General features: G+C 31.3%; 1 protein-coding gene across 1 annotated transcript; it reads left to right on the top strand.

Annotated features, from left to right (window-relative positions):
* Positions 1-4455: 4455 nt before the first annotated feature.
* Positions 4456-10053, top strand: LOC103572008 (uncharacterized). The gene is made up of 3 exons (XM_008550391.1): positions 4456-4520; positions 4693-5161; positions 10039-10053. The coding sequence occupies exons 1-3, from the start codon at positions 4456-4458 to the stop codon at positions 10051-10053; spliced, it is 549 nt and encodes a 182-aa protein (XP_008548613.1).
* Positions 10054-18559: the final 8506 nt, after the last annotated feature.

The following is an 18559-nucleotide window of genomic DNA, read 5'->3' as shown; positions in this document are numbered from 1 at the left end:
TACACCTCTTAATATCAATATTAAGAGCTCAAACTTGCACAATAATTTTTTTGGTCATCAGGAATAATATTTTCACAGTATCGAACAAAAAAATATAGTCGATTTTTTTGGGTTAGTCTAATATAGACCTATATATTATCAAATCTGATCATATATAGACTCATATATGATTAGACCTGATCATATATAGACTTATATATGGTTATATATGGAGTTATAACAGCCAGGTATGATCAGATCTAATTATGTATGGGGTCATATATAATTATATATGACCCCATATATAATCATGCATGATTATATATAACTTCATATATGATGACATATAATCATATATATATATATATATAATCATATATAATCATATATATAATCATATATAATTAGACAAAAACATTTTGTCATCGAGAATATTTATAAGTTTATAGATAAATAAATTTGATTATATGTATCTGAAGAATTCTATTGTAATTTTTGTACAAAACCAAATTTATCATTAGGTGCATTATTTACGTAGGATATGTATTAATTTCATTATTTGAGTTAAGTAATACCATAAACCTTTGTTTATTATAAGTTTATAACAGACTAGAGAATCAGACTTCAATCCGGCGATCACCAAAGTTAAGCAGCATCGGCGTAGGACATCAATTGGACGGGTGACCTCGTCGTAAAGTAGTAGTCAACGAATAGTAATTTTTTTTTTTATTCATTTAAATTTAACCGACATTTATATTGATACCGGAAAAAAAATGTTTAGATACAAGCATATATGATTGGATCCAAACAGTCAGATATTCTTGGATCCAAATTTTGGTGCGATCCACTATCCGGATCTCACTATATCTACGAATATATAAGTGTATCTAAGCAGATCTGCATCAATGTCGATCTTTAAAGTAATCTATATCGATTTAAGCACATATATCTAAAGAAGTTTCACTACATTCTAATGAATGCATGTACAGTAAAACCTGTGTACACTGACCACTTACGGTTCTCGATAAGAGTGGTCATTGTATGCAGGTGGTCACTGTACAGAGAATGAAAAGTGGGGAGAAATGATAGCCAAAGATGTAAGAAAATGTTAAAACATAAACAAGAATTTAGCTTGAAATATTATTTTTATTTCGAAATGTAAAAAAAAATAAGTAAGCTTCTTCTTTATCCAGTCTCCTTCTATTTGATTATACAAAGTAAATAAACTATCTACATTTGGATAGTTTTCTTGGTTACAAAATTGAATTAAATTTTTAACACATTTCAATGCGTCGTCAACACTCAAGTTTTCCTCTGCTTCTTTTCCTTCTTCATCGTCTGTTTCCTTTTCACTTTCTGTTTCTTCGTTATTGTCGTCTGTGATAAATAAATAATTATTTCATGCTTTATCAATGCCATCCGATAATTTTTCGTGCACAGGCAAGAATTTGTCAGCTTCTTCTATTTCTCTTTTAGTAGCTAGTTTAGCTACCAAGTCATCTGATAATTCACGTGCAGAATCAGTCAAAATAGTTTCCTGTTCTTCTATGTCATTAGCTAACCCACTGCTCACAAATCCAGCTCGGTGAAAACACTTCTCAATTGTTTGTCGACTTATGTCCATCCACGCATCATACAATCATTTTATAGCATGTAAAACTGTGACAGATTTATGGAATTCTTCTCTACTTTGACAGTCTCCAGCTACAGATACGATATACTCCAATAGTTTTGATTTATATTGATCTTTCACTTCTTTTATAATGCCTTGATCTAGAGGCTGAATTTCGGACATCAAGTTTGATGGAAGAAACTGAACTGTTACGTTGCTCAGAGTCTTAGTTGTGTTCTGATTGGTTGCATTATTGATAAGTAATAAAATTTTTCTATTTTGCCTTTTCATATACTTATTCAATTCAAGTAACCAATCGTCAAATATCACTTGGGTCATCCATGATTTTATTATTAAATCGCCAAAATACAGGTAAATTATCTGGACGTACTCCCTCTTTTTTAAATACACGTGACCTGGCTGCTGATTCTATAACTAAAGGCTTAAATTTTTTATCTGTTAAACTGCAACACAGAAGTACGCTTAGGCGTTCTTGGGCCATTTTTCCACCTTTACACCTGTCACCTTTCTTCAAAAAACTTTTTTTCGGTATTTGGCGGTAAAATAATGTCAGTTCGTCAGCATTAAATATATTTTTTTGATCATATCCAGCAATTAACTCCTGTAATTTGGTATTTTTCCAATCCTTAGCTATTTCTAAATCAGCCGAAGCTGCGTCACCATATAAAGCTTTAAAACTTATATTATATTGCTTTAAAAATGATTCTAACCTTCTTCAACTCTTCTACAACATTACTCCAGAAACAGGAACATCTTTGGACCGGCATAATTCCAAAAATTTCAGTACCCCTAAATTTACGCCTTCGAACTCCGTTTTCCGTAGTTTTCTTTTCCTGTCTGCGTTACAATTGCCATTCCACAATTTTAAAATAACATCTTTATTACGACCTATATTAACTACAGTGGATTTCGATACATCAAATTGGATCGCTACATTGCGTTGGCTCACTTTTTGCTCCATCAAGTCCACAATCATTTTTTTTTTTTTAATGTCTAACTCATTATACTTTCTTTTCATACCCATTTCAACAACTAGACTTTAATACTGTCACTGGCACAAAGAACGAAAAGACAATGAATAATGCAGTGAAAATAATGAAGGAAAATTCATCCATAATGCGGAAAATGAGAGAGAGGAAGGAGTCGGTGAATGTACAAAGGTCAATTACAGCTCGAATATTTTTAAAATAGAGGTCAAATTAGGCAGGTGGTCAATAAAGAGAGGTGGTCAGATTGGAGAGGTATAAGTATGGGTAATGTAAGTGTAACTAAGCCGGTTCCTGGAAATTCCGGTCAATATAGAGAGGTGGTCAAATTACAAAGGTGGTCAATTGTACAGGTTTTACTGCATAAATATATTATTTCAATATATGTCAAATATATAAAAAAAAAATTATAAATATTTGCGTGAACTTCTATCTATTACATGAGACTAAATATATTTTATTCACCTTAATCTATATAGTTAAATGTAAACAGATATCATGCTACCAATGTGTAATAATTTATTTTCAGAAATATTTATATCTGCTTGTATAAAAGTTTTTAATTTTCGTATATTACCCAGATATTCGTGTATAATTAGATAAAAAAAACTCTGTATTTAATGTCTTATTTGCAGTAGAACCCTGATAGTTCGACGATTCAGGAGCCTTACTTGTATTTAAATATTATTGGATCTGATCAAATGTGACTACATATAGACAAACATTTTTGGATATAATCATAAATTCTTGGATATACGTATATCTGCTTGGATATGAATTATTTTTGCATCTGCTTATTTATAGTTGGATCTGAGCAGATACATTTATATATGCTTGGATATGCGTATATCTATTTGGATATCAATCTTAATACATCTCAATATCTGCTTATATATGATTAGATCTGAGCAGATATAATTATATATGCTTATATCTAGCAAGATAAAATATTTGGATGTATTTAGATATAAACAGATATAACGAGATCGACATATCTGGTTGAATCCAAACGTTTTTTATCGGATAAAGACAATAAATCCTAATAAAATTACTTAATTAATAATTTACAGATATTCTAGATGAAACTCTAAAAATGACTATATTCGTCCATGCATAAGTGTATCTAATCATATATGATCATGTATAATCAGATCTGGCCAATTTTGGATCCAATTATATGTAGAAAATTATATACGATCATGTATGAATAGATCTGATCATATATAAACAGATCAAGTTGTGTATGATCAGACCTGGCCAATTTTTGGATATGATCATGTATAGACAATTATGCATGATTATAAATGATTAGATAAATTTTTTTTCTCATCGAGTAGGTATTACATCAGACTTATTTTCAAAAATCTAGTGTATCAATGCGTATCTCATGTTTGTTATTTTAATTCAAATCTTATAAAATAATGTAAAATCAATTAATGTTATTAGTAAATAGCTTGGTTTCACGTTAAACAAGAAGTCACAGTGGCAATGAAAATGGCGTAGTGTCGTTCACTTCAGTAATACATAATGTGGTGGCGGTATCAGTATATAAAACCGAACACTATTGGTGAGTTTGAATATAGGCACCACAAAGAATTTTACCTTACTTGTCCCCTATAGGGATCGTGCGTCTAGACTTTTATGCCAACTAGTGGCAAGTATCCAAAATAGTTGGGGTCATGTATTTAACGTAAATATATGTGATTTACTTTCCAGTAATTATAAATAAAATATATTTAATTTTTTTAAATAATGCCAGCTTCGAGAAAAAATTTTTGTATTCTCGGTTGTAATAATACATCACGTCGAGAACGTGGATTCGGTGTTGGAGTGAAATTTTATAAATTTCCAGAGAGCATGTCAGGAACCTCATGGAAAATAGTAAAACGTAAACAGTGGATGAATGCAGTGAAAAATTACGTGTAAGTACAATATTAATTAAAATTTTGAAAAATGAACCGCACCATTCAGTAAAATTATAACATTTAAATACGACGTATGTAAAAATTGATCATTTAGTCGATGAAATTTCAAATATTCGTGGCATTTAACTTGTAATTATGACAACTTTGTAATTCTTTTTTTTTATTTTAGAGAAAATCCAAAAGACTGGGTACCAAATAAGTATACGAGGATTTGTAGTACCCAGTTCGTAAATAATGAAAAATCAGAGCATCTGTTACATCCATTTTATGTTCCTTCGATTTTTCCTGGACGTGAAAATATAAAAAGAATTAATCAATCCTTAGAACGCTTCCAACGAGTCAGAAATCATGAAATAAACACAGTCCACATCAATAAATATATTGTGAGTGAAAAAAAAAGAAATAACATAAACATTGATAATACGATAGACACAGTAATAGAGCAAGGTGATGAAGAACATGCAAGGAGTATTGAAGAACATCAGATTGATATTCATGTTAAAACTGTTACGGTGAAGCCTGTGCAACGGAGCATAAGTCGTCAAACAGAAATAGTCACAGACGGAGGTTATGAGGATTTGCCATATCTTTTTTATAATCTTAACTATCATAACGATCCAAGCATGGCAGCAGTACAGGTAAATATTCCCATAAAAAAAAAAAAAAAACAAAAGATAAAATTTGTGAAGCTAAAATACCAATTATAAAAAATGTGCAAGATTCGAGTTATGATCCAATAAATATAGACCTTAGTTAATCTCGTCAAAGTTTTCATGGACTCTCTTCAATTACTACCGACAAAGCAATGAGCAGTTTAATAGGTGTGAAATTGGAAATTTTTTCATGGCTTTTAACTATGTTACCAGACTGTAACGCCTCTAAAATAGACAAAAAAAAAAACAAGTTTCCTGATAACATAAGTCAAATTGAAGACGGGTTAATCATTTACTGCATTGGCAGCAATTTTCAATATTCATCGAACTACTGCACATAGGATATTTGTGAAACACATATAGCAGTTAAATATTTTGCTACAAAGTTTTATCGTTTGGCCATCAAAATCAGCAATACGTGCATCTCTACCGGAATCTTTAAGCGGCATTAAAAACTATTATTTCGAGAGTCTTGTCCAGCATTACAATTTTATGCAATAAAAAGTACGATGAAAAAATCGTGAAAATTCCGAGAATATTTTTTCCATGTATGCAATATATTTTAGTAAGAAATACTAACACAAATCAATAAGTGCATTACTTTTACTGTTTATCACTAAATGTATAGTAAAGATGACAAAACAGTAATTATTACTATATGCTTATCTGAAAAATTATTATATTATTACTTTTATTCGTAATTTATAGGTTTGCTTCATTAATCGAATAGAAAATTTTATAAAAAAAATATTAAATTATTACTAAGCGTTTAGTAATACATTTTATAATACGATTTTACGATTTTTCCTCTGTAGAAATGTAAAAATTCATTAAAAATTTGCATTAAATACTCTACAGTATACAAAAATTATTAAACTGCGTGTAATTTTTCCAAAGCAGACCGATAAAATTAAAAGTTGGTGGGATAGCGTGTACAAATATGAATTACAAGTTGAGAGAGCTTCGTGCTAAGAAGATATCGGGCTGTCAGACACAGGGAAGGACTCGCTCGCGAGATCAGGATTCGAATCTCGGTTAAAACAAGTGATTTTTTGAAAATAAATATTGACAACAACACCAATACAGATGAAATAAATAATAATAATCAAAACCATAACAATGATAATAAAAAATTGAAAAACTAATAAAAATTTAATTTTATGTATTTTCGTTCTAATATAGTAAAATTTACTAAACGGGAAAATAAAATTTAATAAATATATAGTCAAGTTTACTTATGTAGTTTATATTTATTTCCATAGTTAAATAATAAAAATGACTAAATGTAAACGAAAATTAAATTCTCAAGATAGTAGAAATAACACAAATTCGATAGTGTTTTTAAATTGCACCATGAATTTAGTAATGATAACTCATATTTTTAAGTAAAAGTTGCTAAAATTTTTTCTCCTTGCAGTTAAAATATTTTCATCAAAAAAAATTTTAAAGGATCACTGTTTCTGACATTTTTTTCCAAATATTTCATATATTAATAGTTTAGTTTGATTCAAAGCTAATATATAGCTAAGCATCTTGATCATTTTTAAAAATTATTATCCGAAAGCATTGAATTTATTAAGAATAATCATCAGTAAAACGTTACGAAACTGAGACACCTTACTTTTGTTATTGAAAATTTAAAATTAGCCGGACTTCACGGGCTGATAAATTGTCTTATCCTTTTCTATAAACCGTAATAACTAAACATCTCATTTTTTTTCACTGTCTCATTTTGCTTTATCGAGCTTCTTCTACATTTGGATAGTATTTATCATCTTTCTGTACGAAGGAATATATGAGCTGTGAACGATATCATAAATTAAGTTAAATCGATCTGATTTATGAAGTACCTGTACGTATTTGGTATTATATTAATATAATTCGATACTTCTCTTGTCACTGTTACATTATGTAAAGCATATCGGTCGAACCCTCCTACAAGGAAATAATGAAAGTAATGGAACACGCCCACTACATTTAGCACGCGCATATCCCCTCGAGTTTTCGCTATTATTTTTTCTCTCTTTTTTATCCCCTTTCTCTCATTTCTACTACTCATTCAGGTTCGACATCCTTTGTCCCTTCACTGTTCACATTTATCTAGTATATTCCATCTTTTTTACTCGCTTTAACTATTGTATCAGCCACTTTATTGTCCTATATTTAATTATCCTGGCCGCATTCCGTACTCCAAAGGTGAATAGTAGGGTGGACTGATTCTTCCCTTTATTTACGTACCATAATAATAGCCGTCTTAACTAAATCTAATAAACATCATAAATGGCCCGTGATCTTATTAATTTATGAGAAACTACTCAGCCGTGAGTTTCATTATAAAATCGACTAGAAAGAAGTGAGATGGAAAGATACAAAAAGAACGTACAAGCAAACTGGTGACTTCAAAAGCACACCGGGTGATAGAGTTTGTAATATCAAGCTTTGTAAGATCATAAATACAGATATTGTCAATTTTAATTTCTGTAAATATAATTTGTATAATAGTCAAGAATCCAATTATTTTTAACATGAATTACAAATTCAAGCACAGGGAGAGAATGGGTCTCAAAAATATTTTATGTATTTAATACTTGATTTATTTCAGTAAGAAATACTAATGCAAATCGATAAGTGCGTTAGTTTTACTATGTACTTCTAAATGTACAATGAAAGTCACATAATAGTAAATAATATGATATTTTTATCTGAAAAATTGCTATGTTATTACTTTTATCACTGAATCATTCGTATTCTTCATTAATCGAACAGCAAATTTTATAAAGAAAATATTAAATTATTACTAAATGTTTAGTAATACATATTATTTTACGATTTAACGATTTTTAACCAGCAAATATCTGAAAATTATCTAAAAATATGCATTAACCCGACTAGAAATTTTGGGGAGGCTTGCTGAAAAATCAGTTTGACCCGAACTAGGCATGCCGAAAAAATTCGAGATTCGATTGTGATCACGAAACTCTGTGGCATTGCCGAAGTACGGCATACTATTGGAATTCCTGACTAGTAGGTAGCAATGGTAATCTAAGGTTTGCCGAAGTTTGGTACGCCAAAGTCAGATGAAACTAGGAACGTCTGTGGGAAGGTCACATCCAGTCCTAATATTGGAATTCCTGACTAGTAGGTAGCCGACTAGAATTCCAGTGTAGCATGCCGAAATACCAATTTGGGACTAATAAGGCTTTTCGAAATACAGCAAGCCTAAGTTGAACATTATCCCGTCCTTATGAGGGAAACCGAAACTCGATGTATCAAATTTTTTCTAAACTTCGTTGTCATTAGGAGTTTTCGGCAGGGCGTAAGTTCAATGAATCTTTGGGATTCGTGACTAAAACCAGATTGAGATGACCGAAAGTTTGCTAAACTTGGGTCTGTCAAATTCGGCTATTATTAGGAAAATCTTCGTCATTGCCTTAGTTATATAAGCTTGTTAAAGTTTGGTATGTCAAATTTGATTGTCATTAGGAGTTTTCGGCAGGGCATAAGTTCAGTGTATCTTTGGAATTCCTGAATTCGGAAATTAAAATAACATTGAATTAGTACATCTGATGATAACTATCTTGCAAAAATAATTTAACAGATAAAAAAATTTTTTTTTTTTAATTTAGTTAATATTATGCTGTACAACGAGCGGATGAGCGCACTCACTTCGTTCGTGAGATCAACTTCGCTCTCGTGGGCAATCGGCAACACCGCACGAATTGAACATATTATTTCTTTTTATTATTAATGCGATATGAGTACTATTTTAGTGCTCGCTGTTGTTCCCCAAGTAGCTTTTTGCTGATTCAACTGTTGTCGCCATATTTTTGTGGGTTTAACGATAATCTGCATACGACTAAAAGTAAATTTGCGTGCGAGAAATTTACTTGTCGCACGCAGGTAATCGTTTAACGCACACAAATGTCGTGGAAACAGTTGAATGGGCAAACAGCTATTTGGCAAACAAAAGAGCATACGCTAAGATAGCACATATTGCATAAATGATAAAAACAAAATTATATGATCATTACAGCCATTCATAACCATAGGTTGCCAATTTCTATGTATAATCATTTTTATCAAATAGATTACAGTTTTTCGAGGTGCCTTTGGTTACTGATTTTGTGCCAAATTTGGCTTTCCTATGCAGAGTTTCGGACATGTGTTATTTTTGTGATGTGAGCCTTATACGTGTTACGTCCTGGAATCGTGTCAGCTTGAGATCTGCTGGCGCGAATTATTTGAATTGGAGGTGACTGTAGATCTTCGGATACTTGGGTAGTTCTCGAAAGCTCGAAATAACTTGGTCGTTTATTAGAGAATAAATATGTTTGATTTATTCATATAAAATAGAATAGTCGAAAAATATTGTTGAAAATACACTTGAGTTTTACAATTACTATTTAACAAATAACTTCGTGTCAAAAGAATAATATATTTTAATTGAACCGGGAGTTTACTTGCGTGTACTAAACCGCACTACTATAACTTCTGATTGATGTGTGAGAATCTAAGAGTGTAAGAGCGTAAGAGAGCGATGCATTAGGTATCGATTTTTTATACCAATCCGCGAGCCAACACCCTAGAGTAAAGTGGGATAGGGCATTAGGGCCTTATTCCCAAAAGTGGAAGTTTGTTATCATCGTTCGACGCGGATGCTGTTGCGTCAACAGTCGGACGATGTTTTTCGGTGTTTTCACTTTTTCGTGGGAAAACTAATTTCATTTTTTATTCTTTTGACATTCATTATTTCTCGTACAATCATTCTTATCTATATTTATTCATTAACATTCTTTTGGAGAAATCGTCGATGACGAATAAGTACTATATTCATAATATCTTATCTATTTGACTATTTTTAGATGCGTACTTACTAATATACGTTAAAAGAAAATATATTATTATTAACAATTTTATTATCTATTATTTAAATATATCGGCTTGGCGGGTCTCAGGTCGGTCTCTTATCATTTAAGATTTGAAAATTGGCAGAGCCATCTGACAAGCAGGCTGGGACGTAACATGCGGTTGCCTCATTTTGCGCGCTCGGTTTAAGCTAGCACTGCAAGTATGGTTTTTAAACCGGTGCCAAAGAAGAACGCCAAATTAGGTAGGGCCTCACAACTGCATTACTTTCGGGATCTCGGCCTAGTTTGGTTGCCTCATTTGGCGTAAGTCTGGAATTGGGCATGACTTCTTCGGGCCTAATCACTGCCTTACTAAAATTTCTAGTTGGGTAAATACTCTCTACAGTATACAAAAATTACAATCTGTTTAGTAAATTCTGTGAACCGGATGAATATTAAGTATTGAGTATCATGCAGCAGCTGAAAATTACTAAACTGTTTGTGATTTTTACTAAGCAGATCGATAACATTAAAAGTTTGTGGAGATAGCGTATATAAATGGGTATTACAAGTTCAGAAACCTTCATTCTAAAGAGACATCGGACCGATAGACTATAAGGAAAGGACTTATGTGCGGAAGATCGGTGTTCGAATCTTGGTCAAAAAAGTAATTTTTTAGAAATAAAAATTGATACCACCACTGATATAGATGACATAAATAATAATAATAATAATCGAAATTACAACAATAGTAACAATAAGATGTCGGCGAACTAATAAAAGTTTAATTGTATTTATTCCCATTCTAATATAGTAAAGTTTACTAAATATATAGTCAATATCATATTATAATACATTTCATACTTATTTCCATATTCCAATAATAAAAATCCCACCAAAAACAGATTCTCTGTAAAAAATCGCGCCAAGTACACGTTCAACACTATCTATGAATGGAAAAAATATACTTTACAAAAAGCTATAAAATCTTGAAAACACCAAGTAACTGGTAGCATTGGAAATCATGAGAAAAATCTGAATCAAAATATATAATAAAAAAAAATGATCCGAATGTACTTGGTGTGCGTCACGATTTCATTGAGTCAAGTAATTCACTGCAAATCCACTCTATAAGTGTATTATTTTAACACACATGGAGTGTATCCCATGTTTGTCATAAGCAAACTATAGTTTTTTTGTAGTCATTTCCCTGTTTAGAAAATCTCATAGAATCCAATAGATTCTTATGCATTCCTATAGGGATTTTATAAGAATGAATGAGTTCTATGAGAAGCGCTATAGTTAAGTATAGGGCCTTATACATACAGCTATAAGAATCTATCGGATTTTTTAAGCAGGGTTGATACACGTTTAACGGTGTGTTAAATTTCTATAGCTTGCTTGCCGCATTTCAATGTTTTTCGGCAAGTGTGTAAATTTTGACTACACGCTTTTGATTTTACAGTCAATTTCTATGATCGATTCTGAATTTTAGTAAACTGCAAAGAAATGACGATAACAAGAAAATTTATTGTTTAAACGCACACCAAGTACATTCGGATCATTTTTTTTCATTATATATTTTGATTCAGATTTTTCTCATGATTTCCAATGCTACCAGTTACTTGGTGTTTTCAAGATTTTATAGCTTTTTGTAAAGTACATTTTTTCCATTCATAGATAGTGTTGAACTTGTACTTGGCGCAATTTTTTTACAGAGAATCTGTTTTTGGTGGGATTTCTCTTTTTTTTGTAAAGCAAAGCAACTTCAAATATTATCTGAAAGTTACATTGTTTTTTATATTTCTGAATAAAATCCTTTGATACAATAATTATAAATTTTTTAATATTACAAAACATTTACATGAAATAATCTTAGCAACTAAGAAATGTGAGTTTTTTTTCATTTTGCCGTCCTATATCCACCGCAGATTGAGGGAAAATTTAATTCAGAGTTGTCAGAAAATTTTTGTCTGCGTCGCCCCATCTACGATCAAACGTAGTGTAATATTTTGTCAAGTCGTCAAATCATTTAAGTTTAAAATCATTCTATTGGCTCACAGTTTAATCATTATTAGACAATAATAGTACACTATAATTTACCGCATAAATTGAAATTAACTTTTAAAAAAGTATTATTGTAATGATTTTTTTTTCTTGTGAGAAAATAGAGAATATTTTTAGGAAAAATTCTTTTTAAGAACAATGACCCCCACTATTGTTTTACTTTTAAGCGCCACTTTTTTTAAGATATAACACATGCCAACTTAAGTAAACATCAATAAACTAATCAATCGAATTCTTGACTTCTATGGTAATTTTTAGTTATTATACCATTATCGAGTTTAACAAAACTGTTGAGATACACGAAATTATTTAGATCGAGTTTGTTATAAAAATTGTGATGTAAATAATTTATTAGTATTTTCAGTTGATGGAAACAGTTATAATTAATTTTTTAATATTGAAAATACTTTCGTGATGATAACTCATCATTTAGTCATACAATAGGATTGAAATCCAAGTTCAGTTGAGCGGGTAAATAAGGATAGTTTAAAATTACCACTTTGTAGTGGATAATGTCACTTGCCTGTGACTAACAACATTAAAAATATAAAAATATTTTAGTTTGTTTCTGTTGGCCAAACTGAGTTCCTGGTAAACTTACCATATTATCAGATTTGCCGAGCATACCCCCTAATAGCACGATTTGCTTTAGCAAAAGTTTCCTTGAATTTTTTGTCAAATGACCGTCAGTTTCAGACTTTTTCGTTTTTGATGACAATTGGTATACAACTTGCCATACAATTTGACGTTAAATTACCACCCGAATTAGAATGCAAATTCACTTCAAAAGTTTTATACAAATTGTCTTCAAAAACAAAAATGCTTGAAATTGACCGACATTTGACGAAAAATTAAAGGATTTTTTCGTAAAGTTGAACTTTTGCTAAGCAAACCGTGCTAATTGGGTTTTGTTTCTAATAAAAAAAAGTTACCTCTACATTGGAGAAAAATTAACCGCAAATTTTACTATTCAACTTTCGCTGTTAAACTGACAGCAAAGTCAGGCAGCGAATTGCAGGTAATTTCATTGTCAAATTATTGTCAATTTCAAGCTAAAGTAGCCATTAGGGTAGTTAATAGTTGACCCAAACTTGCTTATTCATTCGTCATGGGTAAAATAATATTACGCATTAGGCCTCTTTGTTTGTGCATACGAGGGTAATAAAAGCGCTCTCTAGTGTTGAAAAATCAAGACAGATTTTAAAAACTGTAATGTTGAGTCTATGGAGACTATATAGTCTCCATAGTTGAGTTAATCATGCTCCTTCTTGAAACTATTTATTCTAAGACGGTAATAAATAAGCATATATTATAGATGGAAAAAATTTCTGAAATCTCAATTTTTAAGGTACTATAGTATATGCTAACGTTTTTTATATTTTAAAAGATAAATAATAATAAAATGTGATAAAATTCAGTTGGTAAACTTTGAGTGAGACACAAATATTTCAGAAAAACCAGAAATGAGCCGTGTTTTAGTTTTAATAAAAAAAAATGTAACTCATAACCATAAAACACCACTCCGACTCAAGAAAAGAGACAGGTAGGCTCGCGCTACACACTCACACATATACATGTGTTTGACCGTGTACTTGGCGCGAGACACTACCGTGTCTCTGGATTACTAAATAAAAATGAAATTCTTAAGATAGTAAAAATCACACAATTTAAATAGCGTTTTAAGTTTGCAACATGAATTTAGTATTTTTCTGCCCTCCGGCCAGAAAGTGGTAACTTTCGGGCCGTCGCCCTGAACTGTTTCGTAATTTTTAGTTACTGTATAAAACTTAATACTACGCTCTTTATTCCCTGATAGGAAGGAACCATTACATAAGACTTGGACCAGACATCGGCCAGTCGTCAGCCAATGCTGCCAAGCCTTGGTGCTAGCCTGGGTCGAACCTTTGGACGAGCCTTGGTTCAAGCCTTGGATGATAGCCATGTTCCGAGCCTCGGAAAGTAAAAAAATGAAAACCGGTCCATGCCTTGGAAAAGCAAAAATCGTGCTCAGAGCAAGCCTCGAAATAAAATGGATGAAAACTAGATGCAAAATATTTATGAAATGTATTAAAAATGCGTTATTGATTGACTACCCTGGCGGATTTAAATCACAGTGAAAGCACCGCGGAAGTGTAAACACCGTGGAAACACGGTGATTACACTGTGAGTTTGTGACATTTTACTATCGTGTATACACAGTGTATCCACCGTGACTTCACGGTGTACCCACAGTGGTTACATGGTGTCTGTGCTATTTTACCACCGTGGTTCCACGGGGTATCTACTGATATTTATATATAATTATATAAATCGTTACAGTTAAATTTCATATGAATATATAACATTACATTATTTTGATAAATTAAATTAAATTATTTTCAATAAATTAATTTTATGCAATGTAATGAAAATCCGTTACGATAAAAGAGTCACCGTGGCTCATGAGTAGTCAAAACAGAAGACGATGCATGGGACCCGGGCGACGACGGGTCTCTCACAAGCAACCTGAGATACAGCGTCAACATTTGGTCAACTCCGTTGGCTTTATTATATTGTTATAATGACAAAATAGTCAGTCTTTAGAGAGAGTTCCTAAAACTCGAACTTCTGCTCTGCACTCCATAAAATAAACTCCACAATCAATTCGAAACCAATTAACCCTTCATTTTAGGGTGCCATTTGGCACCCCAAGGGCTTACCCTCACATTGAGGAATGCTGATACCGGCTCACCACCCGTCCATAACATTGTCACCACCCGTGGGCGAGCGCTTATCAGCAGTTCCACCCTGTCCTATAACTCTGAACGCTCAACAGCAGTTCGGGTTTTCTGTCGATTTTCCTACCATTTACCTGCTATAATAAAAACATGGAGTAGGAACCGGCAAAGAAAATAAATTGAATCGCGAAAATTGAATGAATTAATAATTAATCGATTAATCGACGATCAAAGCCCACGGGAAGTCCATAGGCACTCTAACGAGGCCAAATCTGAATATTAAATAATTAAAATTAATGTTTGAAATTTTCCAAAACATAACACAGACAAAAAACTTAGATATAATTTTTCAATTTTTGATATAATTTTATAAATTTATACAAAATTTTATATGATCATATAAAATCTTTAATAATTGAATTTTAGCAAATTCTATTTAAAAGTATCCAGGTAAGAATCGCCAAGTCTGATTATAGGCCGAGCCTTAGCCCTGTTTTCACTTGACAAGCTTCGGCAGCTGACCATTGTCTCAAGCCACGACCAGGATTTGACCCAATGGTTTGATTACGTTAAGCTAAATCTTGGCAGCTAACCATTGGCCTAAGTCTAGGCCGAGGCTTAATCCATTGGGTTCATTAAATTAAGCCGAGCCTTGGGTAGTGACTATTGACCTGAGCCTCGGCCAGGGCCAGGCCCGATAGTTTAATTTCCGTCAAGCCGAGCCTTGGCAGCTAACCATTGGACTATGCCTCAGCCTGGGTTAAATTTTTATAGAATATTAAAATTATCAACTTTACATGTATCTATATATCTGTATATAGAGAAGACCAGGGCATAACGGTCTACCGAGTATACGATTAATATCAATAATTTTTATTTAATAAGTTATTGCTATGTACAAGACTTTAGTTAACATGAAATTTTCATTTTTGGCGGGCAAAATGGGATACTCTTTAAAAAAGTTGAAAAAAAAATTTCTGAAAGTTGATCAAATTTCATTAAACTCAAATTTTTTATATGCAATATACATAAAGAAAAATTACATTTCACATCATCGGTCTAATGAATCGTTTCCCCTCGATTAGCTTAATTACTAATTATTATTTAATAAAAAAAAACAATTCTACATTTTTTATTTAATATTATTTTGAACCAAAAAAACGTGTTTTTTGATTTTTTTGGTTTACAGATTATTTTGCATTATTTCCAAAATTTTATCAATTAAAAAATAAAATATTATTTTTGAATTTTTTTGTGGCCAAATTTGCCCCAGCTATAGAGAATCAGCCGAAAAATGGGTTAATATATTAAACTTTTTTTAATTAGACGATAAAAATATGAAAAAATCAATTTTTTCAGAATTTTCGGGTGGTCCGTTTTGCCCCAGCTGTCATGCGTAAAGCTAAAAATGCGCAAATATATCGGATTTTTAAGAATTAGACGAATAAAAAAATTTTTTTTTTAAATATTTTGCGGGTACTCCGTTTCGCCTACCCTACCATCTTTTATCGCCCCCCCCCCTTCCCTAGTAGTGCTACTTGATCTTACTCTTAATTTATTCATTTTTATCAAATCATAAAATTATAAATTGATAAATACATGTCATTACTCATCAGACAATTTTAAGTTCATTAAATAAAACTACATTCCATCTCATCTTTGCGATCTAATATTTTTTAATTAAATTGTATTCAAATAATTTAACAAGCAAAAAAATCATGATTATCTGGACATCAGATTTAGCACAGTGAATAGCGTCCTGGCCTAGTAGTCAGAAGGATCTCAGTTCGAACCCCAGTAGCCCCCAAATAATTTTATTCGTTATTTCCCATTAATTCAGTAATTACTTAATCACACTCCAATGTAATGTCGATAAAAGTGTGATCAAACTTTTTCTAATTATTATATTAATTTGAATAATTATATTTTAGATCGAGCATTGAGTGAGCTTTCGATTTTTTGCTTCCCGAAAATTGGCCGAGGCTTGATTTTTTGTTTCCCAAGCCTTGACTCTGGCATGATGACTGGCCAATGCCTGGTGCGAGCCTTGGCCAATGGTCCCTTCCAACCAGGGTAATTTCTGAGTGAATATTGTGCTGTGCAAGTGTGTGAATCATAAAGTTTTGTGATATAATTACGATACGCTTATATAACGTAACATTATTCAAAAAACTGATTTTATAATAATTCATAAATCTTATAAAGTCGATGAAATTTTTTAATTTACCGCATTAATCAATTTTATGAAGTATACAAACTTTTTCAAAATTTCTAGAAATAGGCTAACGAAATCATTAGCAGGACAGTTAAAGGAATTTCGAAGTTTTAATAATGAATTGAGTTATAAAAACCGAAATATTAACTTACGAAATTTTGTTTTAAATTTAAAAAATTTCCACTATTCATTTATATAACTAACCATAACAAGTTTTTATTATCTTGTTATTAGTGGGTCCCATTATTGGTTCTGTTACCATAGAAACAATAATATAATTAAATATAACACAAATAAGAAAACAATCATTCATTTAATATCTTTAATTTTCTTATGGTAGTTCACTCGCGACATTCGTAGCCAAAAGTATAGCGTAATCGTAACTACAAAAAGTTAGAGATACTCAATGCGAGAATATTTTATTTTTCTGAGAGACTGTATCCAATACATTTTAGTTTTAAATATACAGATACACACTAATACAATTACACTGATGAGTATAATAAATGTGGTAACGCTGCAAACATTATTATTAAATAGTCTACAGATTAAATGTATAGGTAGCAATCTTTATATAGTGTAAGTTTAGTATACATGTAGTTTGTTATTATTGACAATCACAAATTTTGGATAGAATTAATTTTTGTGCATATTTTCACAATTTTTTTTTTAAACTCACAAGAAAATCGCAAATAAAAAAAAAAATTGTTCGATGTGTGCTACTTCCAATATCATAATTTTTAAAAATTCTAAAACTATTAGAAAAGCTCGGCTGACCAATTTTAAAACACAGTAACCCGATAAAAAAAGATTTTGTCTGATTATATATAAGTATATATGATTATATATAATCATATATAAAATTATATATGGTTATACATGGTCATACATGGAATTATATATAATCATATATGAACCTATATATAATTAGATCTGATCAGACCTGGCTGATGAAGGCTAGGTATAATTATATATAAGCCTATATATAATCATGTCTAATTATATATAATTCTAGATATAATTAGATCTGATCAGGCTTCAATGATATGAAATCTATGAATATTTAATTGCGTAGGGGTAGGGGGGGCAAAGCGGGGTACTCAAGGAAATACTATGGTTCCAAGGATTCAAATACGCTAAATCTTTTTGTTTTTAATGATATGCGAAGTAAATAAACAAAAATTTCAGTTGCCGTTGAAACAAAAAATTTTTACTTTGACAGGCAAAATAATGTATCCCCTAAAAAAGGCCCAAGAAAAATTTCTGCATATTAAAAAAATTGATCAAATTAAATTTCTTTGTGAGCAATTTCCATAACGAAACATTGCATCTTACACGATTACTGGATGCAGAAGCAGAAAAAAAACTGTTTTCTGGTTTGTATCATAAATCAAAAGCCATCAACATTTTTTGATTGAAAGTCGATTTTTGAAAAAGTTTTATAACGTTCTCTTCTATTTCACGCGTCCCACGGCGGAGTGTGGTTGGCGCTCAATAGCCGTTATGGCTCTCCGTTGGTTGAAAAACTGAAAATAAA

The sequence above is a fragment of the Microplitis demolitor genome, chromosome 5 (assembly GCF_026212275.2).
Source record: "Microplitis demolitor isolate Queensland-Clemson2020A chromosome 5, iyMicDemo2.1a, whole genome shotgun sequence".
NCBI classification, from domain to species: domain Eukaryota; kingdom Metazoa; phylum Arthropoda; class Insecta; order Hymenoptera; family Braconidae; genus Microplitis; species Microplitis demolitor.
The sequence above is the reverse complement of the archived record's forward strand: the minus strand, read 5'-3'. Positions and strand labels throughout refer to the sequence as shown.

What these genes read in the sequence shown, in the direction of transcription:
- LOC103572008 (XM_008550391.1), top strand. Translation starts at nt 4,456, where the DNA reads ATGTCAGGAACCTCATGGAAAATAGTAAAACGTAAACAGTGGATGAAT. An exon ending in AATGCAGTGAAAAATTACGT is followed by an intron (nt 4,521 to 4,692) that starts GTAAGTACAATA and finishes TTTTTATTTTAG; the next exon opens with AGAAAATCCAAAAGACTGGG.